This window comes from Lissotriton vulgaris, chromosome 5, assembly GCF_964263255.1.
Source record: "Lissotriton vulgaris chromosome 5, aLisVul1.2, whole genome shotgun sequence".
Classification (NCBI taxonomy): Eukaryota; Metazoa; Chordata; class Amphibia; order Caudata; family Salamandridae; genus Lissotriton; species Lissotriton vulgaris.
The window spans coordinates 1,884,770,673-1,884,796,748 of NC_141693.1; the positions used below are offsets into that span (position 1 = coordinate 1,884,770,673).

Below are 26,076 nucleotides of genomic sequence, written 5' to 3' on the forward strand. Positions count from 1 at the left end.
TTTGACCCTAAACCGTACATTCAACTTCAAGCATCTCAGCACAATCTCCTTTATGAGGCGGAGTATAAACTTACACCGCACTGCCTGTTGATTGATACATACAATTACGGTCATGTTGTCTGACTAGAAGATCACAGATTGATTGCACAAATATTCAGGCCGGACCGTTAATACAACCCATATTGGAAAGAGCTCCAAAAAAACGATGTTTGCTGTCAAGCCGCCTTCCTCCCACCACTCCGGCCACCTTTGTGCCACCCACTTGTTGCCAAGTATGGCATCAAACCCCACACTGCCAGCAGCGTCAGTCCATAGACCTAACTCCGCCGAAGTAGTGGGGGGCCGCACCACACCACTCTGCCGTTGAAATCCTCCAGGAATGCCATCCATATCCGCATGTCCTGGCGAACCTCAACTGACAGTCTAGTCATGGCATGCGTGATTGAGCGGGAAAAGGGGCGTGCCATAGGTATAACTCTTAGTGCGAAATTCAGCTGTCCCACAGTCTGCTGCAGCTGCTGTAACGTCACTTTCTCTTTAACCAAACATTGTTGTAGGGCTGCTCTGAATTTCCTGATCTTTTCTATGGGTAACCTGAAACAACCCTCAACTGAGTCCAATTCAATGCCTAAGAATTCCAAGCATGTTGCTGGCCCAACCGTTTTTCCCGGTGCCAGCGGGACCCCAAAAGCTTGCATGAGCACGCAAAATTCCTGCAATGCCCACGCACACTCCTGTGAGCCCGCTGCGCCCAGCAAAAGAAATTCATCCAGGTAGTGCATGACATGATGATGCCCTGGTGTCTGCCTCATAACCCATTCCAGGAAAGAACTGAATGTCTCAAAGTAGGCACAAGAAACAGGGCACCCCATGGGCATACACATATCCATATAGTATTTGCCTTCAAAGGAAAAACCTAGCAGGTGTTGATCTAAGGGATCTACTGGCAGCAGTCGGAAAGCTGATTCAATGTCTGATTTAGCCATCAATGCCCCGGGCCTAAGAAATCTCAACATATCCACTGCCTGGTCAAAAGACGCATACTTAACGCTGCAAATGCCCTCATCGATCGCTTCATTCAATGATGCACCCCTAGGTGCTGAGAGGTTGTGGATGAGTCTGAACTCGCCCTTGTCTTTCTTTGGGACAACCCCGAGGGGTGAGCAAACAACATTAGGTACAGGGATGTCATTGAAGGGACCCGCTATCCTACCCAGGCGCAGCTCCTTCTCAATTTTTGACGCCACCACAACTGGGTTGTGCCTAACTGACAGTTGGTTCCTACAGTCTCATCATGCGCATTGGCCCACACACCTGGAGCTAAAAGCCTTCCTTCTTCCCCCACAGGTTGTCCACCTGCCTTTTAGTCCTGATGAAGACCCGATACGGTTGCGATAAAGCCTGCACCACTTTATAGGGTCGAAACGTCGACGTTGTAATTCCAATCAGTCCATATCAAGTTTGAACCGCAATAGGAGATAACATATGTATTTGTTGAAACAAATTGATCTTGAATTCTGGACTGATCTCAAATTGTTTTTATGTATGTTTATATTGACACACAGTCAACATCACTTCTCACCATTATTCACTTAAGCACGTATCTGTTATCCGTACGTTTTTGTTAACTTTGTTTTGGACAACCCATGTTCATGTACACCAATGCCATATCTATGACAGATTTTCTAAAAATAATGAATATTTCGGACTAAATCCAAAACGGTGTGTGTTTCTTCCTTCCTTCCCCTTTTTCTCCCTTAACAGGTAATTCTGTCCTAGGGTGAACTTGTATTTCTAAAATAATTTGTGAAATGCATTGATAGTTTTGCTTACGATTTAGGTCTACAAAGCAATTGACTTTTCTCCCGACAGAACCACTGTTATATGCATAATCAAGGAATCATAGCCAGCACGTCAATCGGTGAGTGAGCAACCCGCAAGGATCCCTCCCTATTCCCGTTTCCTTCTCCCCCTGTTTCCTGAGGTGTTACCTTTTGAACGGCATGCTGTTTCTGGGTGGGAAGAGTGGCTGCATATGTAACATGCATGCTTGAATTTGCAAGTGCCCGCTGCCCTGTTGCATTGACGTCTGTTAAAATCCCAACACACACCCTTTCGATCGCCACTGCCTCTGACCTTACCAGCCGCATCACCCCCCTGCGCTGGCCGAAAGGGCTGCTGGGGTTTGGAGGGATAGCCTTTGTTCCAGCTTGTGCCCGCCCCCGCTGACTTTCCGCCTGAAAACTGGTCATACCATGAAATAGAATCCGCCTTATCCCAGGCTAATGATTGGTCAAATTCCCTAGCTTTCCTGAAGGCTATGTCATACTCCTTCCACCCATCCCCCCCATGTTTGTCACTGAACATTGTAATTGTACTCTGTTAACAAGCCATTTCTGCCTGCAAGTTGGGTGAACGTTCCGCGGTGATTGCCATAAATACAGAAAAGGCTCTAATCCAATTAATTAGTTTCTCCTCCACCCTGAATTTAGCCAATTGAGTCCGCCATTCGCTAGGGAACATCCAGTCTTTCTGTGATTTGGCATACTCCATTTCCCTGTTATCAATTAACAATGAAAATATATTCACATATTTGCCCGGCCAAATCAGCTCCTTCACCCCTTGTGAAACATGTTGGGCCAGGCTCTCCCTCCTGGAGGGTATTGTACCTTCGCCTAATACAGGCAAGCAACCTCCTTACCACTTTCAGCGACTCGCGTTGGTTCTAAACTCTTGTCTTTCCCCGCATCGCTGGCTGAACCTGTTGTTTGGGGAGAAATCGGTGCGCTTGGCACCCCACCACCACCCCTGCCCACCATGAATTTTCCTACCATTCTATGCGCCTCCACAGAGGGATCCCCCGAGGAGGGTAACATTCCCCCAATCCCCAGCCAGGGGAGTACTGCCGCTATCTGTGCCGCCAGTTCAGGGGGCACCAACCCCAGAGGGTGCACTCACCGGGGAGGGTGAAGCTGTGTCGTGTACCGTGGTAGGCGCCGGGTTTACCCCTGGTACCCCTGTAATTACCGCTGGGACCACCGGTGGCGCTAAGTTTGGGGGTGCAAGCAGCGTGGCTGGAGCCGTTGCCACCAGTACACTTATTGGGGTTGACGGAGTAGGTAAGGGCGCTTCTGGTGATTTGGGCACTCCGTCGGGGACCATCCCAGGTGACCCCCCTACTACTCGTGACTTGGGGGCCCGACCATAACTCTTCTTAGCTCTGCCCCGCTTAGGCAACGCATCTAGTTCCCCCCTGGGTTGAGGAGGCACTATCACCCGCTTGGGTCTCCCCGATGGCCCTGCTTGACCCTCTAACCTCTGACTCATCTCCGCCACACTCCTCCCCAACTGATCCACTTTCCCCAATTTCCTGTCCATAGTTGCTATTCTGCGCATCATGCTCTGCAACATGAGCTCCATGTGGGAACTTTTAGCGCCCCGCCTACTAGACATCCCCCCTACTTTGTGATGGGAAAACCTACACTGCAACACAATGATACACCTATGCGCACGATTTGCCTTGTACCTGCACCAAAGTTGGAGGCTCACAGGCTGGCCATATGCACCACACAACTGTGACCGCAACACACCAGCTAGCCTGGGTGCTTGGGCGAGCGCACTCTAGCCCGGCGGCTCGACAGAAGCAGTGAAATGCAGGCCTGCCTGTGCCCTCGGATCGCGACGTACACTGTGCACTCTTTGGCAGCTCCGTCCGCAGCGCCCCTGAATGCAAGCCTACGATGAAAGAAAAGTCAGAACACAGTACTGGCTCCAGGAGACAATGGACTTCGTAGTTGCAAAACCCCCAGACTTTGTTCCGCACACTATTCCAAGTCAGTGCAATATTAAATCTCCGCTATCTTGCCCTGTCCTACTAGGGCCCTGGGAATTAAAGTTTTGCAAAACAGTCTTTAACTACTTGTTGGAATTTCAAATAAAACCCCCTGTTGTTGTATAACCCTAGCTGAGCGTGGAAATAAACCCCCCGTAATTCAATCAATGGGACCAACTGAGAGGCGTTCAGATTTGGTCTCCGATTCAAGTACTAACCAGGGCCGACCCTGCTTCGCTTGTTGATCCTAACTTGCAGCACAGTGGCTCAGCAATGTTAATCACTTATTACGGCGATGTTACTCCGCTTTACAGTGCGCCACGTGCACGTGTACCACCCCAACGTTTCTCCCTCAATAGCCCCCGCTTTTGCTAGAAAATGGGGGGTAACTTTACTCCAATGCCAATGACCAAAAAACGGGGGACCACGCCACACACTTAAATCACACTTAATTCAATGCCCAATGCCAAAGGCAATCACAAAAAACAGGGCCCGCGCCTCAGCACTATGCTCGGCCCCTTACCGCTTGTAGGTGGGCCTCGGCCCGGTATGTCACCGCATGCACGCAACCCGGAGTGTCTCACCGCTCTCGTGGATTACCACCACCAATTTCGCTCTGTCTGCCGCGCTCGCCGATCTGGGCCGCTCCACTCCAATGCGCCCGACACTGCCAAGCTGAAGTCACCGCAACCTCTTGTCCTGCGCACACAGCATCGCCAAACCTGTAACAAAGAAAAAGAAACAAACAAATTATTCTGCCTCTCGCTGAGGGGCGCGGACCGAGAGCGTGGGGGCAAGAGGGCGCCTCCCCCACTCTCCAGGCTTTTTATCCCCTTTTACAACTGGGGGGCTGGCCAGCTCACGCTGGCCTGCCTCCCCTGGCCCCTCCCCTGACCCGGAAGCACTTCTACTGCTTCCGGGTCAACAGTGAGCCTAAACCAATCGGTGAAGGGGTGCCCCCGGCCGCGTCATCAGGACGTGACAAAAAGGGGGGGCACGCCCCACCACCGAGGGTACGGGCGAGGGGGGAAGCCGGGTCCAGCCATACTTGCGAGGGGGCCGAGCGCCCCCACTTTCCTTTCTTGACACTCACGGCGCTCTATGGCGGTGCGGAGCGTGGGGATGACAGACCCAAGCCGTTTAAAGTATCAGCATGTTGTGTCCTTCAGAAACAGATCCACTCACACTCACGGGTATTGTTATTCTCCAATTCTTTTAATTAATTTGTCAGCAACATTTTATGGAAAAAACAAAGCAGCCCAACGCGTTTCGGTCTACCCAAGACCTTGATCACGGGTTCAATGTTGGATGCTATTAATACAGGGATTGAAGCAGATATGATTACCATACACAGAACAGCTTTCTATCACAACTTTCATGAGCTCTCATCACACAGTCCTTCTGAGCATAACATAATATTAAACAGCTCTAGATTGTTTGAGACTCGACATTCCCTTGTGATTGTTTACTTTTTATATGCACAAACAATTTGCTTCTTATAATAAGAAGTTGCATTTTCCATATTTACCTCTGAAGGATGAAAGACTGAATTTGGAGCCTGTTTTTAGTAAACATTGATACTTGTGTAGCGCACTACCCACCCGCAAGGGTCTCAAGGCACTTGTACGAATACCGCTGTGGAACCCGTCCTGGCTTTCCCTGTGAGGCGTCCACTCCTGGGTACCCCCAGGGTGAAGGCCAGGCATCTCTAGCGTTGTGGAGATTAAGCAAGCTATTGCCCAGAGTTGCAGAGTGGGACTCTATGATTAGAATAGGCACCGAGGCGAGAATTATCAGGTCCGTGGAATTTTCAGCCCAAGCCCCGCCGATGCAGGGAATTGAACCCTGGTCCCGGCCTAGACCTCTGCATCAGGGTCTGCCGCTCTAACCATTTAGCTACACTTCTCCACAATATTATTGAGTTTTATATAGCGCTAGCTAGTCCTGAAGCGTTCAGAGCACTGCACATGTTATGTGATCACGCTTTTACTCTACAGTGGTTGAATTAGTTCTCTTAGCTCTTTCACCAGCTTCCATACTGAGAAACAAATCACCTAGCTCCACAAATGTGCCTCATAGAAGGATGCTACTGTCTCCAGGCACTTCTGAATGAATGGGCTTCGTGTTCTGTTGCATTCTCAGATGGCCCCAGCTCACTTCATAAACGATTCTAGATTCGCAAACTTTCCTTTAATAAAAAGCCTATTCTTCTACTTTGGTCAATTTGCTCGGAATCCCGTATCTCGTTTCAGAATAGTACCGAACCAGCACAGGGACATAGCTATCCGAAGTGCAGCTATAGCACGGGCGGTGAACCCATTTGCGAGACTTTAAGTTATTGGCATTGTAAATGAAAATGCCTTTTATTTATCTGTTTTAAAAACACATAAATAAAGGGCATTGCCCTAATAAATGGCCAAAAAACAACACAAGAACAGAAGCACACCACTCAACAGATCACACAACAAGGCAAGTGTGTTGTGTGTTAGGTTGTGTCGTGTTTTTGTGGTGTTTCGTGTTGTATTGTTATTGTATAGGTACAGGCCTAATATTTTATTGTGCTGGGGTTTGAGTTGAAATTTCTTGGACATTTTAATAGGCACAATAAATTTGGCCCTCTGCGCTGAAAGGCATTGCCATGAGGTTGAATCTGTTTTGGATGTTTAAGAGGGAGAAGCAATCGCACAGGGTATGGTTGTGTCTGTTACGGGAAGTTGTGACAATGGTGGTTTGCAATTGGCGTGTGTTCTCTGTATGCATGCACAGCTGAATGTGGCAGGTAAGATGTATGAGCTACCTATGACTGGTGTCATCTGGGAATCCATGACCTGAGGGTGGGCACCCACAGCATAATGCAGGCCACCTAAGGCATGATGGTACAAAACTTCTAGCATAATGTGCCCCTAACATTATGGTGGAAAGTCTTAGAGAAATGGGGGTCATTCTTGGTACAGTGTGGACCTCAATGGCATGAATGTGGCCACCAGAAACATAAAGATGGCAACAGTAATAATTCTTGACAAGCTGTGAACACACATGGTATAATGGAGCCCTTACGGTATATTTTATTGTACTAGCATAATGGTGGTACAATACTGTGGGAATTATTAGTTCTGTGAGGTATCATACAGTGTGATGCTAGCACTTCCATGATACTACTCACTATAAATAGTTTAATACTAATCTATTTTGTCAAGAGCAGTGCTTAATTTGAGCCAGTGCTTTCCAGTGCTCAGCACTGGCACTTAATTAGTTTCCGGTGCGCGGCACCGGCGCCTAATTGTCAACACCATACTTGGAACAGTCTACCACATGGTGGCGCTGCTCATCTAATTTAGAGTTGAGCAGAACAACGGTTGTTTAGGAATGCAATATACATCAAAAAAAATGCTAACACCTACCTCCCCAACCATTCCTTTAGCTTTGGGGACCTGGAATAATCTGAACTGTCGCATTTACATGCTAGCGAAATGGTAAGTAGATATTTTGACTGTGATGAGAAGGGCGGTGGGAGGTGCAACCAGCAGTGGCTTCCTGGTCAGAGCCCTGGCACTTAATATTTTACAAATTCATTACTGGCCAAGAGGTGCTTGTCTTATAAGATCGTTGTCTGCATCCATTGACCCACTCAATAACTCACTCATTCTCTAGCCATCCATCACCGCATCCTCTTAAAAAATTCCTCCAAGCGTTAACCCATTTAGCTGTTAACCAGTGCACTCGCCCATTAATTATCAATCATTTACACATGTATTTACACATACACACATTCATGCCATCATCCGAAAAAATTGCCTCGCTGTGGGAATCCACCTGGTGTCCTACAGACCTCGGACCCACCCCCAACACACAAGCAAGAAGCCCCAGGATCATCGACAGCGAGCTGGACATGTCCCCCCAGGTCAATGCAATCGCCACACCCGGAGGATGCTGAAAAAGATTTTCATACGGCTATCAATACCATGAAAACCGTCCCCCACACCCTCATGGCTAGCAGATTGGACTACGTGAAAACCCCCTGCACGGGAATCACCAGCAAACTGACAAAAAGACCCAGACCATCCGACGCAGCAGCGAGACTGATCCTCAACCTCCCACGACAGCCTCACCTCACCCCACCCACACTTAAGGGAGCTACACTGGCTCCCTATGCATAAACATGCACAGTTCAAGCGCCTTACCCACACATACAAAGCACTACGCAACACAAGACGTGCCTACCTGAACAGCAACATGCACTGCTGCTCAGCTGGACTCACTCGTACACATATCATGCGTATGTAAAAACAGAGCAGGAGGTCGTTCTCCCTCGTACATCGCTCCTAAAGCGTGGTCCGACCTTGGACACCACGTTAGAGCCTCCTCATCACTGCTTGAATTCCGCAAAGAGCTGAAGAATTCGCTCTTTGAGTAGAGCCCCTGGAGGCCAGCACCACACACCTGCTGAGCGCCACGATAATCGTACGAGTGATTAGGCACTATAAAAATCTTCATACCAAATATAACATCCACTCAGACACACAAACGTCCCAATCTATGAAGAATCAATTTCACTTAGCAATTGTGCAGACGTATTGGCTTTACCAGTGCTTGCTCTCTATGGGTTTCCCAATTCAGAGTGGAGACACGCCCCCTTTAAAGGTGCAGACACTGCCAGGTAAGTTGTTGACGCTACCAGCTCAGAGGCGAACGCCCCCACGTTACACTAGTGTCTGACACAGTGAGCACAGAGGCAAACACACCCAGCTCATGTTGTAGATACTCACAGCACAACCAACCGCAGAGCCAAGGCTGACAAATGCTCCATGCCGCGTATGACACCTTTAGCCTGTCATTATTGTTTAGCCTACAGCACTGTGCAGCCTGGAACTTGTAGTTTTGTTTTTACCATTCACAGCCAGCATGTGAAATGCGTTTGAGTAAAAAGCCCAGACGTAGACACTGCTTGTTCTGCAGCAACGACGCCCCCCCTCTTTAAGTGCAGCACTCACCCCCAGTACAGACCCAAACATTCTTGGGTCACCTGCAAACTCAGCAGGTAATCAGATGACACTCCCAGCTCAGCCGCAGACACACCCCTACTCTGGTGCAGCCACTCCCAGCATAGATTTATCTGCATGAGCAATAACCAATAAAACCGAGCGGATGTATACGGAAGTGAAGGCCGACACTCCCACTTCACAAAAACCGGCAGAAACGAAACTTAACTTCACCACTTCAACTCTTGTTGGAACATGGCTGCAACGAACCAGCTCCGAAGCCTGAAGGAGGAGGCCACGTGCTCCATATGCCTGGAATATTTCTCAGACCCGGTGTCCGTGGAGTGTGGACATGCCTTCTGTCTGTCTTGTATCACTCAGTGCTGGGAGGGGCTGCAGACAGACTTGCCCTGTCCTGAGTGTAGAGAAACCTCTCAGTATAAAAGACTCCGACCGAACAAGAGACTGGCAAACATGGTGGAAATCGCCAAACAGCTTCAGGTACCGAGTGCGACCCCCCAGGAGGCGAATCTGTGCCGAGAACACGAAGAGAAACTGAAACTGTTCTGTGAAGATGACCAGGAGCCCATCTGTCTGGTCTGCAGCATGTCACGTGATCACAAGCCCCACACGGTGCTCCCCATTCGAGAGGCTGCCCAGGAGTACAAGGTATGTGTGTGATAGAGCTGGGGGTGGTGATCGGGGTCCAATTCGAGAGGCTGCCCAGGAGCACAAGTTACATCTGCTGGAGGTGTGGACATGGGGCAGGTCCAGGCTCGCATTGCTACTCGCCATAGTGTACATAGCCCCCCCCCCCCCCCCCTCCCCCCCGCCTGATGAATGTAGCATGCACAGCAATAAGCTGTCACACAAACTGGTTTACTGGAAAACAGTTTGCTGCAGGTTAATTAAATACAAAACTATGCCAACGTGGGAGGTCAAACTCTAGGCGACCCAAGGGGAGGCAGAGGTGACTAACCTAAGCTGCCCTGCCCGTCTGAGGAGCCAAACTGCTCTGTGGCCAGCCCAATCGGTGCTACTGTGTATGTGGGGATTATCCCCTATAAATACCGTGGACCACCAGACCATCACTTTACTCAGGCCTTTTTAGGGGTGGAGCGTTGCAAGGCAAGCCCCCGGTTGCTCAGGCTTACAGGTGCCCAAAGGACTAGCGGGGTGCTGTCGTTTCCATCCAGGGTCCTGCCGTAAAGACTCCTGGGGTTTGGCATAGGCACCCCTATTTTGCTTCTGAAGAGGGTACCCCTTTGCACCATTCAGCCTCCGGATCGCCCTCTAACTCCGCCAATGCTCTGGATGTGGCGGTCGTCGCATCCAGGGACCCCCTACCAAGGCAGACCACTTTCTTCATTTACAACCCGCCGTTACCAGGGATTCACCCAGTTCCAACAGAACAAGTCCATGCCCACCTTTGACAGGTGAACCCCGTCCTCCTCCAAATACCCCAGGGCGTTGGCATGTATTAGTCCATGTCGAATGCCAATATGGGTCTTCCGATTAGGGGTTAGCTGAGCTCTGTATTTAACCCCTCACTGCCCAGGCCCAGATATCTGGATTGGCTGTTAAGCATAATGGAGTTCCCCCCCCCAAGCCCATCTGTATATTTGTTAACAAGTTATTGTTTGTGGCCAACCCACATCCTTATCTCTACCCGCTGACCTCCAGTTTTATAGGAGTACCGCACAGGCAAGAAATATTACCCTGTAGGGAATTTAAAACTACTGCTCTCTTCATAGCCACAGTTCTGAGTGATCTAATCCATTGTGCACTGTATGCAAATCCACAATTACATTAGGGGTTGACTAAGCCCTCTCATCCACAGGAGTCATATGATATGTATCAAGTTTAAGCTGTTTCATGTCCTTGCTAGGTTCCAGGTGAGCCCCCTCACCTAAACCAAGATCTAACCACAGGGGAGAGGCCTGAGGTCCCCTAACGGTACTCCTAGTATTTCACGTAAAACCCTTCAGTCTGACCGCGATCTGAGTCGCCATGCTGCTGTCCCCACCCCAGCGTATGTGGCCCACAGACAGCTTTTGCTAAAGGTATACCAGATTGCCCAAAACATTTGCCAATGCTTTTGGATTTGAGGACATCGAGTAAAACGTATGAGCAAATTTACCTGGACCGTCTTAAATATGAACGCCAACTGTGTTCTGATAATTGTCAGCATTTTTGCTCCAAACCCATGTTTCTCAACAATATTGGAGTCGCAGCACACTTTTTTGAATGTCAAACTAATGCAACGTAACAGGCTGATGGCTGCATTTTTTGGTGCTTTTTTTTTAGCTTAAATGCAGGATCTTGTTACCCATACTCTCATGATTACAGAGTGCACATCTTCTATAGAAATGGGCAAAGGAAAACCTATTTAAAACCCACTGTATATACAGGTTCCTGCCATTGTACCTTTCTGCCCAAATATGGGCAAATATAACACCTATAGCGTTGCGAATCCCACCGCCCTACCATCTAATGTGATAATGGGGGGGGGGGGGGCTGCACCCCTGGTATTCTGCTTCCTTTCCTGTCCATGTTGCATGCAAACCCCTCACCGTCTGACGGTGATATTTAGATGCTGTAACACCCACTTATGTCCCCACCCTGGCGTAAGTAGCCTCGTGCCAAACTTCTGCTAATGGATACCAGAATGCAGAAAGTGGGTGGAAATGCTTTTCGGATGGTGAGAACAGGAGGTGAACAATATGTACAGAAGGTGTGACAGGTATATGAGATGTACAGGGGCAGGTATAAGTACCTCCCTCAACACTCTGGATGATGAAAGTGACGTTGCGCCGGTTGTTGGGGACTCCCCGGGGGTCCCCACTACTAGAACGTGGAGATGTGCCTAATATGGCACTAAGGTGGCCGCCCTTTTGAATAGGCACACTGCGTGCACCACCGCAGCCTCATTCCAGGAGCTACTCTGGGCTACTACAAGTTAGGAGGTACCTACTAGTTATAGTGTTAGCTAAGACCTTTTGATTTACTAAAATTATATGTATACTGTACTTGCTTATTGGAGCTCTCAGCTAGCCATTTTCATTTATTTGTCTGTTATTGTGTCATTCACAGATCCCATCCGCCCGCTACAGCATACAGAATGGGGGAAGGGGTAAGCCTATTTCAGCCATTCAGTGCTGTAACAAAACTTAAGGTCCTCCACCCCCCCCCCCCCACCTCCCCCCCCAATCTCCGGGCCCAGTCAGGAGCTCTCACGCTAGGGGCCTGCCACATCTACGCAGTGCCAGAGGGGGCCCCATGAAGCTCTGGGCCAAAACCGCACAGGGGGCCTATTGTTAAGCCCCTGAGCCATTGGTCAACTTCACTTTGAGTGATGCCATTCTGCTCTTATACAACATCATCACACAGTGCCAGGGATTTATATGGCCCGAAAACTATTTTTGCTTTTTAGCCAGCTATTTTTAGATGGACAGGCGCCCAGCACATTTACCAACAATGAAGGTGCAAAAAAATAAATCACAAAGCAAGGTTTTGACAAAACCAAATGGCTGGGGGACAACGCCAGACTTATTGGCTTCGTCCGTTTTTGTATATCATGTGTCTCCTATTCTCCTTTCCAAAGTGCATACAGTTCATCGGCACAGTCATGTGATTATGGGCTTTTTTAAAAAGCATTGTACATTTGACCTTTTTAGGGCTCGCACTGGAGTACCGGGTATTTTAGAACCCGGCGGTGCCAGGGAACACACCTGAAAACTCCGAGTCCTTCCTGTTTCAGACTACAGAAACACAGTCTTCTAGGTGAAGTCAAAGATCGTATTTATTGGCTGCAACCAGTAACGGGTATCCTAGAAGTACAACAGCATGTATGTTCTCAGGAGACTGCTCAAAATTACAAAGCCAGACTTCTCCTTATATACAAAATAATATGCTTTGGGCAAACATTCCTTATTTTACAGTTGACCATTCACATATTTTCACTACAAAGAGAAAGCAGAGTAATGATGACAAGTCCACATTTCAGTTCATCCAGCAAGGCCCAGTATTTTCATCAGATATCGACGGACCCCCAATAAAATCGGGCACCTCCTCCTCGTAAAGCAAGTCATAAAACAAGAAACAGGGACAGGTGTGTGTAAGATTAGGCATGGTTTGTGTGCGATGAAAGGTTTATGATATGTTGTGCCTTGATACGGATCTAGCTCGGCCGCTGGGAGAGGACCTGGCCGAACAGGTTTGGCTTCGGGCAGTGGAGTCAGCTTGCCCAGGTCACAGAGGAGTCAGCTAAGGTTTACGTGTCCATCGGACTCGGTTTTGGCTTTCAGTCATTTGGCTATGTGAGGGCAATCACAAAATGGATGCCGTTCACAAAATGGAACCCGAGGGTTCGGAATGGAAATGCTGATTTCTGGGTGATTTCGTCACTCGATCATGACGGAAATACATGTGCATAATACTCAAACCATTACCGGTCTGCTGATACCAAAATCGTCATGATGCGATGATGTTTATAACACGGGTCCAGAATTTTCAGTACTACAGACCCTCCGTTTGCCCTTACATAGGCAAAACAACCAATACTCATGCTAATCTGAGTCCAGGTCTATATTCATAAAGTCATTGAGCTGTTGCTGTAGCATCATCCTATTACTTAGTTTGTTTCTTGATACAGGTTTCCTTACACACGATGTAGCACAGAGGCCACATATTGCAGGAGCACACTGTACACACAGACAGAACAGGAAAAGAATGGCTAAGATCATCCCAATGACTATCAGAATCTTCCATCCCCAGGAGGATACCAGTTCCCAGAACCACCCCATCAGTGACCAGTCTCCTTTATCCACGTGAATAGATTCGGAGATTTTATGCAGTTTGGAGATGGCCTGGTATACTGTCGGAGCATTATCTGGGATGAAAATGCAGCAACTTGATTGGATCACTTTACATACCCCACCTCGGTCTGCAAGTATGACGTCTACGGCGACCCTGTTCTGAAGAGTCATAAGGCGGTCCGACTGGAGCTCAGCAGTCAAGTTACTAAGGGCACCGGCAGTTTCAACAATAGTGGATTCAACCACCCTCGTCAATTGGCGAATGTTCTGCTGTTCACTATAGGCGCCCAAAACGGCAGAAAACCTTTTACGAAGTCTCCAAATTCTTGTCCCGCAGTGTCATCTTTACTCACAACACCTCTAACTGTCCTTGCCTTATGGTAATCTGCCGCGGCCGTGTAGGTGGGAGGCAACAGGAACGAAATGAAACATGTGCCCGAGAAGTCAGGGGGCAACCATGTATACGCTCTATCGTGGCAGATGAAGTAGGTACCCTTAGCTGCTAGGAATGAAGGGGAGGTCTGAGACGAAAAAACATACGTTTCAGTACAGGCACTCTTCCCTAACTGAGCTCTGGAGTTCTTGCCATTTCCCTGCAGACATAGGTGACCCTGATGGGGTACAATCCAGATTGGGGAGGATCTCTTTGCCCGCCTATTTTCACTCAAGGTATTTCCATACTCTGTTACGTTCCATCTACTGGAAGCCTGCAACTCATCTCAGGGAATCGTTCTATACGAGTCAATATCTCTGCTCATATTTGTGATTCCCACCACTAATGCCTTTTTGCTCGAGTTACTTCTCGTGGAACATGGGGGATATGGTTCGATGGCAAATAGGAACATTGTCTGAAACGCCCACAAAGAACCATAGTAGCTGAATGGCAAGACAAAATATGGGATACCTTTATTATAGTGTTCTATGCTAAAGAGTGCTTCTGTCAGTCCAGGGCAACTCCCTTAGACCGACCAATATGTTGGCCGGGCGGCCGAACACAATTTCATAGGGACTAAGTCCCACCCTTGAATGAACAGTCATTCTCGTTGATAGGAGTGGCAAGGGCAGAGCGTCTGGCCATTTAAGACCAGTGCTCGCTTGGATTTTGGCCAATATAAGCTTCAGGGTGCCATTATAGCACCCTACTAGTCCAGCTGATTGGGGGTGATTTGCAGCGTGGAACTTTTGCTGTATGCCTAGCCCTTCACATATTTTCTTCATCACTCGACCCACAAATTCACTCCCATTATCACTCCAGACCATTCTCGGCATCCCAAATCTGGGGAAGAATTCTTTGACAAGGGCTTTAGCTGTCGATACGGCAGTATTGTCCTTCAGGGGATATGCTTCTATCCATCTTGAAAAAGCGCAAACAATAACGAGTACATATTTCAGATTGTTGCACCTTTCCATGTGGATGAAATCTAGCTGCAAAACCTCGAACGGATACGTAGGAGGAGCAAAATGACCAGCTGGAGTTGGGGTTCTCCTACCAGGATTGTATTTCAGACACACCATACAGTTCTTGACTACATTCTCTGCACACTGATGCTCTGACAATTCAACCCAACAACCATTTGCATCCAATTTCCCCGTACTCTCTCTCCACACACTCAACTCTTTCTCTGTAGCTTCAGCTTGGATGGACTTCACTCTCTCAATCGTATCTTCACACATTCCAACGTCACCAACCCATCTTGCAGGGCCTGCAACATACATTCGACTCATCACATTCCTTGCAGTTTCTTTCGCAACTTCATCCGCAAACGCGTTTCCGCGACCAACATCATCCGTAATCTTTTTGTGTGCACTGCATTTCACAATCGCAACTTGCAACAGCAAGGTCAGTGACTCAAGAAGCTCATTCACAAACTGACCATGCTGGATTTTAGCACCATGCGAAGTCAGGAAACCACGTTCACGCCACAAACGTCCAAAAGTATGAGCAACACCAAAGGCATACTGACTGTCAGTGGACACATTCACTCGTTTTCCTTTCGCCAACACGCACGCTCTTGTCAATGCGATCAGTTCTGCTGCTTGTGCTGAGTTATGTGGGATACGTGCAGTTTCAACAATCGTATGCAAAGTCGTAACAGCATATGCCGCAGTCGTATCACCATTCGGCAGCTTGAAACACGAACCATCAACCCACAAAGTACCCTCACATTCAGTAAGAGGTGTGTCCCTAAGATCTACTCTCCCTTTCGCTTCTTCTTCTGTCTTAAAGAAACAGTCGTGCTGCTTTTCAGCGTTCTCTGTCTCAACTGGAATCGGCAACAACGTAGCTGGGTTTAATGCGTTGCATCTTTTAATGTGGACATGACTTGCTAACAAGGTTAACTCATAACCTGACAATCGAGCACTGGTTAAGTGCTGTGTCTTGGTTCTATTTAACAAAGTGTCCACCGCATGTGGAACCATTACGATCAGCATGTTATTCACCACTAACCCAGCAGACTGTCGCATAGAAACAGCTGCTGCGGCTGTGGCTCTCAAACAACTTGGCAACGCCTTAGCTACCGGATCCAAAGTCGACGAGAAATACGCGCATGGACGTTGCTTGTCCCCAAAAGACTGTGTCAACACTGACAATGCACAACCTTCTTTCTCATGGACATATAATGTAAACGGTTTGGCCAACAATGAGAAATTCGGTATCCATTGCCTACAATATGATGTAATGCCCAAGAACGCACGCACTTCTCTCTGTGTCCTTGGCACACTCAATTTTGCAATTGCCTGTATTCTTTCTGGGGTCAGTTTCCTTCCCTCCTTCGATAAGAGGTGACCTAGGTAGGTCACTTCTTGTCGACAATATTGCAACTTCGAGAGAGACACTTTGTGATGCAAATCAGACAAATGACGCAACAACGACAAGGTGGCTTCTTTACAACTCTCCTCAGTATCTGCGGCAACTAACAAATCGACGTACTGAATAAGGGTAGTGCCATCAGGTAGAACAATCGTATCAAGCTGTGTTTTCAAAGCCTGGCTATATATTGATGGACTTTCGCAGTAGCCTTGAGGAGCGCGTTTGAAGCGGAAGCTTCGGCCTCCTAAACTGAAGCCAAAAATATCCCTGCTCTCCTCGGCAATCGGGATGCTGAAGAAACATTCTTCAAGTAAATCACTGAGAACCAAGCCGCTGAAGCTGGAATCATTGTCAATAGAGTAGTTATATCAGGGACAACTGGAAACTGTGGCACAACGATCTTATTCACCTCTCTAAGATCAATCACAAACATATAAACAAGTAGTTGGGAAGGATCAGTGCGCTTCAAAACAGGCAGAACAGGACTATTACAAATGTTGCCTCTTGTCTCTTCAATCACATCTTTATCAATCAGGTCATAGATGATTGCTAATAATGCCTTTTCACCTTCGCTAGAGATTTTGTACTGGGGAATGCGCGGCATTCTAACATTGGCTTTCAATGTCACAACATATGGCGATATTTCCAAAAGACCCACATCATTAGGACCAGTAGCCCAAAGAGTATCTGGAAGAGAAGACAATTCTGTTGGGAATTTATCCTTCGATAAATACATTGGAGAAACCACTCTCTTACCTAGTGTAAGTTGTACTCCCGAAGGAGAACAGTACAAAGTCGCATATAGTCTTTTCAACAGATCCAATCCCAACAAATTTTCACCACAACCTGTTGTAAGAATAAGGGGTGCTTCCAATTCACAAGGTCCAACAGAAAGAGACATAGGACTAGAGATCGGGTTCCTAACCGGGGCGCCAGAAAAACCTACTGAAACATTCATTTCGCCAGACAAAGGTGCGCCAGGGAGTTTTGAGTGCATAATAGAACTCTTTGTAGCACCAGTATCCAACAGAAAAGGCTCTGACACACCTGATGTAATCACCTCAACATAAGGTCCATTCTGATCTACTGGAACTGAAACCACTCCCTCTCTTTGTCCATGGCTGTCCTAGCAATCGTTACCTTCCATATTCTCATCCTCTGCATAGTAGTCATCGGCATAGTACTGAGTCATCCTACCAGACGCGTTATTCTGCTGGTCAAAACTATTCATTGAATTCTGTGGTGAAAACGAACCGCGTCCCCTACCTCTAGATGTTTGTTGAACACCGCGACCTCGCACAACAGAAGCACCATTCATACGTTGCAACAAAACCGGACAACTATTCTTAAAATGGCCCTCCTCTTTACAATACGCACACTGATTGGGCCCATATGGTAAACGCCGTTGACAAAACTCGTTTCTTTGCGAGTTTCTCGAATATTGCTGATGCTGCTGATAATCGCGTTGATTATTACTACGGGGTGGATAAGCTTGTTGCAGCAGAACTTTAGTTTTTAACTCCTTAGTCTTTTTATCCGCTCTCTCTAACTCATCTTTGCGCCTATTCTCATAGTACTGGGCTGTAGCTAAAATCTGTGCTGACGTTGAAACAGCCCAAGCACTCTCAGAATCCTTCAACTTAGCACACAACTCGGGAAGGAAATTATGCACAAATTTGTCGACGAACAATCTCTGGCCACCTTCAGTAGCCATATCCCGACCGCTATGATCTACAAAAGTCTCTTCAAACCGCGTGAAAAAGTCGGACACCGCTTCGTCTTTCTTCTGCTTACATGCAGACAACTTGTCCCAATTGACACGTAGTTAAGCATTAGAGTCTTCATGTAAGTGATAATTCTACCAGGGAGTTCTGCGATTAAAGGCTCGGGTTTAGCACCACCAACTTGTCTGTTATCTACAGCAGCGATATTGACCCATGTATCACCTAACTCCCGATCGTGATCGGCGTGGTCAATCTTCCCCCATAAAGGCTGTGGAACCACGTTCCCGAACAACATGTCTATATCGGCTAAGTTCATAATGCATGAGCTTACGGTCTGTGATAACTCCTTATAATACCCTGCAGGATTTTTATGGGGGTCAGGTAAGGTTTGTTTGAGAGCCAAAACCTCTGTTCGTTTCCATGGAACATGCACCCAAACACGCTGAGAATGAGCCGGTACAACTGGTGGGTTATTACCCGGACCAGCGGCCACTTCTTCCTTTCATACCGGCGGAACCTCTCTCATGGGATACTGTCGCGCCTTTTTCCTACCATCACGCCCAAGTAGTGACCGAGAAGTTCCCTCCTCACTCCGATACGACAACAATGTCGCAACCGCCCTCTCAACATCGGGACCTACGATCATCCCCTCTGAAAACTCGAACCGCACACGGCACAACTTAGGCAGATCGTATTCCAGATCATTTTCCTTCAGATCCTCACAGAGGAAAGCACACATTTGCTCAAAAACATATCTCTGGTTCGATGCTTCCCATTGACGGAAGGCTTCTACGATAGACTGTACATCATATCTTATAGGATCGACAACCCATTTATGCGCAAAACAATTCAGTAATTCTCTCTTGATAGTCAGGCAGTTGGCTCCGCAACTGTCTTCGTTCTGCGTTAGGAGTCGTACTAGGCGACCCAAAGAAAGGTGAGAGAAGACCAGTAACATTGTTGGCCATTCTCTGTCGAACAGAAGGAGAAACTGACGGAAGGACAGGAGGAAAGACCGGGTGAGGCAAGGCAGAGGCAGTAGCAGAGGGAGTATTAGGAGAAGTAGTCGGGACAATAGGTAGAGTCGTAGAGAGCACAGGTGGAGCAGGCGTGCTCGGTGGCCCTTGAGGCGGCTGCACCAGAAGATTAGGAGCCACCGCAAGGGGAGCTGGTGGCTGTGGCAGAACTAGGGGCTGTACGGCTGGGTGTTGTATAACAAAAGGTTGCGGAGGTGCTGTAGCACTCCGGGCATAGGGGAGTGGTGAATTTAATACGTGTGACATTAAAGGATCCCTCTCAGATTCTCGTGAATCTGGGTGCAGAGGTGGCAAGACTGGATAACATTTATCGATCGCCATTCTACATTGCCTGTGCAACTGCTCGTTTGCCTGTTCCTCCTCGTTATCTCTAAACTGCGTAGCGGCTTGCATTATCGAGATACCCCTTTCTCTCTTATTTTTCTTGGCTAATTTAATTCTTTCTGGTTGGCCTCCTTTCGCCATAAGCGGAAAGAGTCAAACATTGCCGGCCGGGCTTTCTTAGAGATTTTAGATAATCTAGAGGTAAAACTTTTTGTGTCAAAACTACCATATTGGGGCCATTTTAAAACACCATAGTTTCTGGTGTATCGGATCTATACTTCATTATAAGTGATGGGGCCTACGCCATGTTTCACATAGAGCTCATACGTTGGAGTTCCAATCGGAGGAACCGGACACGAGGGAATCCTTATTACAACCAAGACAAAACAAATTTCCAAGTCTGCTAAGACCAGGCATCTTCGCTCGCTAGTCTAGCTTCTAACTTCAAAGGATTATCGACTACGATAGTCTTGTGAATACATGAGTCCTTTGGTTTTGGCACTTGCAAGTTCCAAACAAAGTGATCCCGAAGGATACCAAAAACTAAGAACCAAACTAAGGACTGGGAGACACTCCACTTATACTTAACTGAGGTATCGATGACGTCACCAGAAGACTCGTCTATCGTTTTGCTCTACCAATCATCAAGGGTCCAAAACAGGGCGATAGTCAGGGCAGCAGTCCTTCGTAGCCAACCGGACGCGGGGAACCTGGCAGCAAAGACTTTCGGACCACGTCGACATACAGGGGTCGATGAAGTGGTTGGCCGTCCTCCGGAATTTTCACACGAAGCTCCTCACGAACCTCTGGCTTGGACCGGTACCGCTAATACCGCCCCATGTTGGGCGCCAACTGGAGTACCGGGTATTTTAGAACCCGGCGGTGCCAGGGAACACACCTGAAAACTCCGAGTCCTTCCTGTTTCAGACTACAGAAACACAGAGTCTTCTAGGTGGTCAAAGATCGTATTCATTGGCTGAAACCATTAACAGGTATCCTAGAAGTACAACAGCATGTATGTTCTCAGGAGACTGCTCAAAATTACAAAGCCAGACTTCTCCTTATATACAAAATAATATGCTTTGGGCAAACATTCCTTATTTTACAGTTGACCATTCACATATTTTCACTGCAAAGAGAAAGCAGAGTCATGATGACAAGTCCACATTTCAGTTCATCCAGCCTATAATTGATTACCCGGCAAGGCCCAGTATTTTCATCAGATATCGAAAGACCGCCAATAAAATCGGGCACCTCCTCCTCGTAAAGCAAGTCATAAAACAAGAAAGAGGGACAGGTGTGTGTAAGATTAGGCATGGTTTGTGTGCGATGAAAGGTTTATGATATGTTGTGCCTTGATAAGGATCTAGCTCGGCCACTGGGAGAGGACCTGGCCGAAAAGGTTTGGCTTCAGGCAGTGGAGTCAGCTTGCCCAGGTCACAGAGGAGTCAGCTAAGGTGTACTTGTCCTTCGGACTCGGTTTTGGCTTTCAGTCATTTGGCTATGTGAGGGCAATCACAAAATGGATGCCGTTCACAAAATGGAACCCGAGGGTTCGGAACGAAAATGCTGATTTCTGGGTGATTTCGTCACTCGATCATGATGGAAATACGTGTGCATACTACTCAAACCATTACCGGTCTGCTGATACCAAAATCGTCATGATGCGACGATGTTTATAACACGGGTCCAGAATTTTCAGTACTACAGCACTGCGACGTAATCGCGAAGCGATTGTCGCTGTGGAGCCCTATTGTAATCAGTTTAGCTTTCAAGGACTAACAAGACTTGGGACAAGAGACTGGCACGCGCACGCAGCCTGCCGGAATCTGATCAGGTCGCGCGCGTGAACACGCGCTCCGATTCCGGCAGGCTGTTCACAATACATGCACACGCAGGCAGGCACACACGCAGGCACACACACAGGCACACACACACACAGGCACACACACACACAGGCACACACACACACACACACACACGCACACACCCCCCCACCCCCCAGCGTGTTCCGTGTCCCTGTCTCTCTCGGCAGTCTTGAGGTCCCTCCGCAGCACTGGTCTTCACCCGGGCCCCCTCCTGGGACCCGGGACTTCAGATGCCGCACTCCGCTTTGGCGCCGGGGCTCAGAGCGCGCATGCGCGGGCAGCCCCTGCCCTCTCACTCTAAGCCCGGGCTGCTTTCGGTTTTGCTGGTCACGTGCCCGTAGCCACGACAACACGCGGCGCGCACCTGCAGCGAATGGAATGAAAGCATACTCTGATATGTGTAAAATGCAACTTTACAAATTGGTGCTCACTCTGTAGAACTGGTGTTTGATGTACGAAGGCTTAAGAAGGGATGTTTCTTGTTTTTCATCTTGCACTTGTTAAGGCTCGCTGCAATAGCGTCTTGTTTCACTTTCAGGCAAAAAAGAACTGCTTTAAAACTCCTTCAGCCGCTATGGAAAGAGAACAGCACTCGCAGGGGCAGTTTACCAATGTTTTTATTACCAGCGCAACAATCGCGTTTGGAAGACTTCTTCAGTAAGGAAGCTGTATGAGAAAATGATTTCTTCTTTTGAAATAGAGATGTAATCACAACGTTGCTGCCGATACTCGGCTTGTTAATGATTTCTATAGCCTCCACGAAAAGCGGAACTGTCCATTGGCGCTTTAAAAGACACCTGTTCTCTCTAAGAAGAAGCTCTCTGGCGCTGGAGCGCTCACTCTCTGGACGGATCGCCTAGGCCGGCATAAGAGGAGGGAGCCCACTCCACGCACACTCACGCCCCCTCCACGCACGCTCACGCCCCCGTCATGGTTGCCCAACACCCATCACTGCCAAGGAAGCTGCCGGTGATTAATGGCAGTGCTGCCACCCTGACCGAGCGAGCAGAGCCTGGCATCAGCCCCTTCCAGGAGCCCCCCCCCTGCTGCAGCAAAGCACCCCCTGCTGCCCCAGCACTTACCCTCCCCATACCATAACACCTCCACGGCTTCCACCTTGCCCCCAAGGGACCTCGTTTGTCCTAGAAATTACCTTTCCCTGGCCCCCTGTATCCTCTTACAGCTTCTCTCCACCCCCCCCCGCAGCCCAGCATCCGAAACCACCATCCGCTGGCACTCACCCGCTGCCATAGCAACCACTCAGCCACTGGGGCACCCACTGCCCCTTCATCTGTCCTTGCTAGCCCCCCAGTACCGCAGCACTGACACCCCCCAATCACCCCCCCGCCCCAGCATCCACCATTCCCAATAGCACAACACCAACCTGTTGCCTCAGCAACCCCCCTTCCGCCGCTGCATAGAGCCCTTCCCTGACCTCTGTGACCCACCCCCTTGTCACCTCCCTCCACAATACCACCCCCACCTGCCTCGACCGAGTAAGTGCACAGGAATGCACTCCCACCAGTGACCTGCAGGGGACCCCAGATGTGCACTGCAGGCCCTGCGCTCATTCAGCTGTTCTACTGGAATTCGAACCTAGAACCGGCATATTATACAGATCTGCGCAGTCCGTGCATCAATCCGCTCAGGTATCTGAATTGGAATTTTCCACCAGTAGTTCGCAAACAGAGGGCCGCATCGGGTGCAGAACCCACTCGGCTATCTTACCAGGACCAGCATTAATTTACAGGTTGCATTCAGACCTCTGCGGTGAACAGCTGTGCGATCTGACTGTAGTGGAAGCCTGAGAGCTGTTACTGTAAGCTCCAAACCTGCCGAACTACCCTGCTTGCCCTGGGCCTGCAAATGGTGCACCATTTCTGCAGCTGGCACTCTCGATTTGCACCGGCGCTTTTGAACCCCCTCAGTGCACTCGAAGCTGAGACTTGCACATTGCACTCAGACCTCCCAGTGGCAGGTGCATTAACCCACTAGCATTTCATATTGGAATTTGAACTGCATGTCGCTTTGATTTCCCCTGGGGTGCATTACCCCACTGGACCAGCATCATCGTAAAACTGGACCCCCTGACCCCGGGTCGCCGCCCCAGGTGCATAAGCCACTGATCTAGCTTCCCAGGAGCCGAGCCTGTGACCCGCGGGCCGCACCCGGATCTCCGCCGCAGGAGCCCAGACCCCCTGAAGATGCTGCCCGGCTCCGTCCAGATCTCCGGGGAGAACCTGTCCAGCGCCGATGTGAAGGACGTGGTGGAAAGCCTGCGGGAGAACTCGGTGCGCCTGCTTTCGCTGCGGGGCTGCCGCCTCTCCGACCGGGACTTCGGGCGCGTCTGCCGGGGCCTGGCCGAGTCCCACTCCCTGGCCCAGCTCAACCTCAACCTGGGGGTGGTGGGCAGCCTGGAGCGGGTGCAGCTGCTGGCCGAGGCCCTGCAGACCAACCGCTCGGTGCAGTCCCTCTTGTGAGTATGAGTGACTCTGATTACCACTACAACAGATGTGTATGTATCTATAGCGCCTAGTGCCGCCAGCTGCATTCATTATAACAGGCTCGTAGTATGTGCAGACCAACCGCTCGGTGCAGTCCCTCTTGTGAGTATGAGTGACTCTGATTACAACAGATGTGTGTGTATAGCACCTAGTGCCGCCAGATGCATTCATGATAGCAGTCTCGTAAGTATGTGCAGACAACAGCTCGGTGTGTATATCATAGCATAATCATGGCAAGCAGAAGGGAAGGGTAATTGCAAAAAGGAACCACAAATTCAATTAGATACAAAAAACTCTATTTCATTTAATAAATGTTCATATTAAAACCAAATATCACATCACATACATCAATATTACATACAATTAGACAAAAACCAGAAAAAACAGATTATACAATTTTACAGCAATATAATCACATAATATTTGAAAGAACCAAGAAGTGGCAATCAATGCTTTCTCGACGCGCGTTTCGGCGTTTCAAGGGACGCCTTCTTCAGGAGCCACAAATTCTGTTATTAAAATTTCCACGCAATGGCTATAGTAAACTCATGTTCCTTTAACCAATCATACTCCAGTGATGAAAGGAATATGTCATTTAATGACTCATGATAACGTTAGGCAAATCCATGAGTTACTGTAGTATTCAAATTAAAAACATAGCGTTCTCTGTTTCACGTTTAGATTCGGAACTGATATAAATGTGATTATTATATTCACTGCGGAAAAACGAGCCAAAATTACTCGTTTCGGGAAGAACCAGTTTCTCGTAGATCCGGATATAAATCTCCCATGTCAGTTTCACCTTCGTGTTTAAATTACACTTGGCGAGTTTTGTTAAAGGATGTTAGAGTCTGCATACAGATAAACCACGGCGCTGCAAAGGATAGCTGCTGTTTCACCTTCGTGTTTAAATTACACTCGGCAAGTTTCGATAAAAAATGTTATAGGCTGCATACAGAGAATCCACGGCGCTGCAGAGGGTGGCTGCTAGCGTCCTGCGGCCGTTGGGGATAGTATCCAACAGCTCGGTGCAGTCCCTCTTGTGAGTATGACTCTCTGATTACAATTACAACAGATGTGTATGTATCTATAGCGCCTAATGTCACCAGCTGCATGCATTATAACAGGTTCGTAGTATGTGCAGACCAACAGCTCGGTGCAGACCCTCTTGTGAGTATAAATCTCTCTCTGATTACCACTACAACAGATGTGTGTGTATAGCGCCTAGTGGCGCCAGCCGCATTCATTATAGGAGGTTCGTAGTATGTGCAGACAACCACTCGTGCAGTCTCTCTTGTGAATATGACTCTGATTACCACTACCACAGATGTGAGTAGTGCACACTTTTCCACCAGGCAAACACACCAACAGCCTTCAGTGCACGCTTCCAGACACACACACAATCAGCCTTCAGTGCACACTTTCGCAGGGCACAAACACCACCAGCGATCAATGCACGCTTCCACCACACACACACAGCACCAGACGTCAGTGCACGCTTTCACCAGGCACACACACACCACCAACCGTCAGTGCACACTTTCCCCAGGCACACCCCATCAGCCGTCAGTGCACGCTTTCACCAGGCACACACACCACCAGTCGTCAGTACACGCTTCCACCAGGCACAGACTCCACCATCTGGCAGTGCACACTTCCACCAGGCACACACACCACCAGCCATCAGTGCACATTTTCTACAGGCACACACACCACCAGCCAAAGGTGCACGCATCAATTGTTAACACATCCACAATTAACTATTGTAGCAATCGCAGTATGGCACACTTTACTTTTAAACATGTCAGTGCACGCTTTTCCACCATGCACACATACCACCAGCCATCAGTGCACACTTTCAACAGGCACACACACACCACTAGCCATCAGTACACGCTTTCATCAGGCATACACACCACCGGCCGTCAGTGCACACTTTTAACAGGCACAAACACCATAAGTCATCAGTGTACGTTTCACCGGGCACAAACACCACCAGCCATCGGTGCACACTTTCACCGGGCACAAACACCACCAGCCGCCAGTGCACCCTTTCACCAGGCACACACCACCAGCCGTCAGTGCACACTTTCACCAGGCACAGACACCATAAGTTGTTAATGCACGCTTTCACCGGGCACAAACACCACCATCCGTCAGTGCACGCTTTCACCGGGCA

The 26,076-nt window shown here is 48.6% G+C and overlaps 1 protein-coding gene across 2 annotated transcripts in view; it reads left to right on the plus strand.

The window, feature by feature from the left end:
* The first annotated feature begins 9,019 nt into the window (after nucleotides 1–9,019).
* LOC147717624 (E3 ubiquitin-protein ligase TRIM39-like) overlaps nucleotides 9,020–26,076 on the plus strand; it is a 686,221-nt gene continuing 669,164 nt past the window's right edge. For both annotated transcript variants that reach the window (XM_086924417.1, XM_086924418.1), the window contains exon 1: nucleotides 9,020–9,480. In XM_086924417.1, coding sequence (XP_086780543.1) covers nucleotides 9,067–9,480 — 414 coding nt within the window. In that variant the 5' untranslated portion in view covers nucleotides 9,020–9,066. The remainder of the gene's footprint in view (nucleotides 9,481–26,076) is intronic.